We start from the raw sequence: 1,352 nt of genomic DNA, 5'->3' as shown, positions 1-1,352 counted from the left end.
AATTAGGTAAGATTAAAAAGATCTAAGAAAATTATTTTCTTGTTTATATTAATTAATAATTTATGTAAATCATTATGCAAATTTTGAATGCTAAAAACTTTTTAGTATTAGAAAATAGATGACAAAATCTGATAGTGTATTTGAATACCATCACTGATAGAACTCAATCATTGATAGAAATAAAATTTAATCTGAATTGCGTTGTAGGAAGAAATAGCGCAATTGAGGCGCAAGGTCGAGCGAATGAAGAAGATTGAGCTCGCTGAAACCCTGGATGAAGTGATGGCGGAAGAGTTGCGGGAATATAAGGAAACTCTAACTTGTCCGTCTTGTAAAGTGAAGCGAAAGGATGCCGTGCTCACCAAGTGTTTCCACGTGTTTTGCTGGGATTGTCTACGCACACGTTATGAGACGCGACAACGAAAATGTCCCAAATGTAATTGCGCCTTCGGTGCCAACGACTATCATCGGCTATATCTATCTACATGAAGAAGAAGGTGCTGATTTGAAAAATACGCCGCGTAGAGTTATGTTTTGTAATATGTTACGTGAGCATTTCTCTTTTCTTTTTTATATCTTTTATTTATTACTCTAATTTTTTGTGGAATGACCATATGCAATATGTGATTATCCCTAAGTGCGTCGATAATAATCACGAATTTTGCTAAGTTCTTATTAAGACTATAACACATGAAAGAAAAAGAATATAAGCCATAGAATTTAAGTCATAGATTTAAGAATCGCAGTCGAAAATTTAGGAGATTGGATAATCTATTTATTACTTTAATTCTGTTACTTATATGTTTTCATGCCTTATGGTCTAATTTATAAACTATAAGAATCGATAAGTAAAGTGAATGATGAATGAGTGAACGAATAAAAGAAAAAAAGAGATAAATAAGGAGGAAAGAGAAAAAAACTGGATTGTATTTTTAGATGATACAGTACGGGCTGCAAGCTTCCAATTTTATTTACACTATAAGAAATGATTTATTAAATTACTCTTTGATCTCGTTTTTTAAATAAGTTTGCGCGAGATTATCATTAACATCTGCATACATTGATCGATCATTCAAATCAATGCCTTCTTAAATTATTCTTAAGAAGAACTACTGTCCTCTCTGTAACGATTCAACAATTTCTTGTTTAAAATGTCTTTTATAAGATAAAATAGAGAGCACTGAGAAATTTGTTACTGGATTGATAATCATTAGGCCATTGGATAATTTTGTAACTATAAATCTAGATCACTGATTTAATAATTATAACTGTATCAATTAAAATTGATTGATTGACTGACATAGAGTGCGGTTGAGTTACCGCTACGAATGTTTGGAAGCATTTTTTGATTG

At 31.4% G+C, this 1,352-nt stretch overlaps 1 protein-coding gene across 1 annotated transcript in view; it reads left to right on the top strand.

Moving 5' to 3' along the window:
- LOC105627726 (E3 ubiquitin-protein ligase Bre1) overlaps positions 1–639 on the top strand; it is a 14,086-nt gene extending 13,447 nt beyond the window's left edge. Inside the window, exon 15 of the mRNA XM_012209005.1 lies at positions 208–639. Coding sequence (XP_012064395.1) covers positions 208–489 — 282 coding nt within the window. The 3' untranslated portion in view covers positions 490–639. The remainder of the gene's footprint in view (positions 1–207) is intronic.
- The last annotated feature ends 713 nt before the right edge of the window (positions 640–1,352 follow it).

This window comes from Atta cephalotes (genome assembly GCF_000143395.1).
Source record: "Atta cephalotes unplaced genomic scaffold scaffold00010, whole genome shotgun sequence".
NCBI lineage: Eukaryota > Metazoa > Arthropoda > Insecta > Hymenoptera > Formicidae > Atta > Atta cephalotes.
The sequence above is the reverse complement of the archived record's forward strand: the minus strand, read 5'-3'. Positions and strand labels throughout refer to the sequence as shown.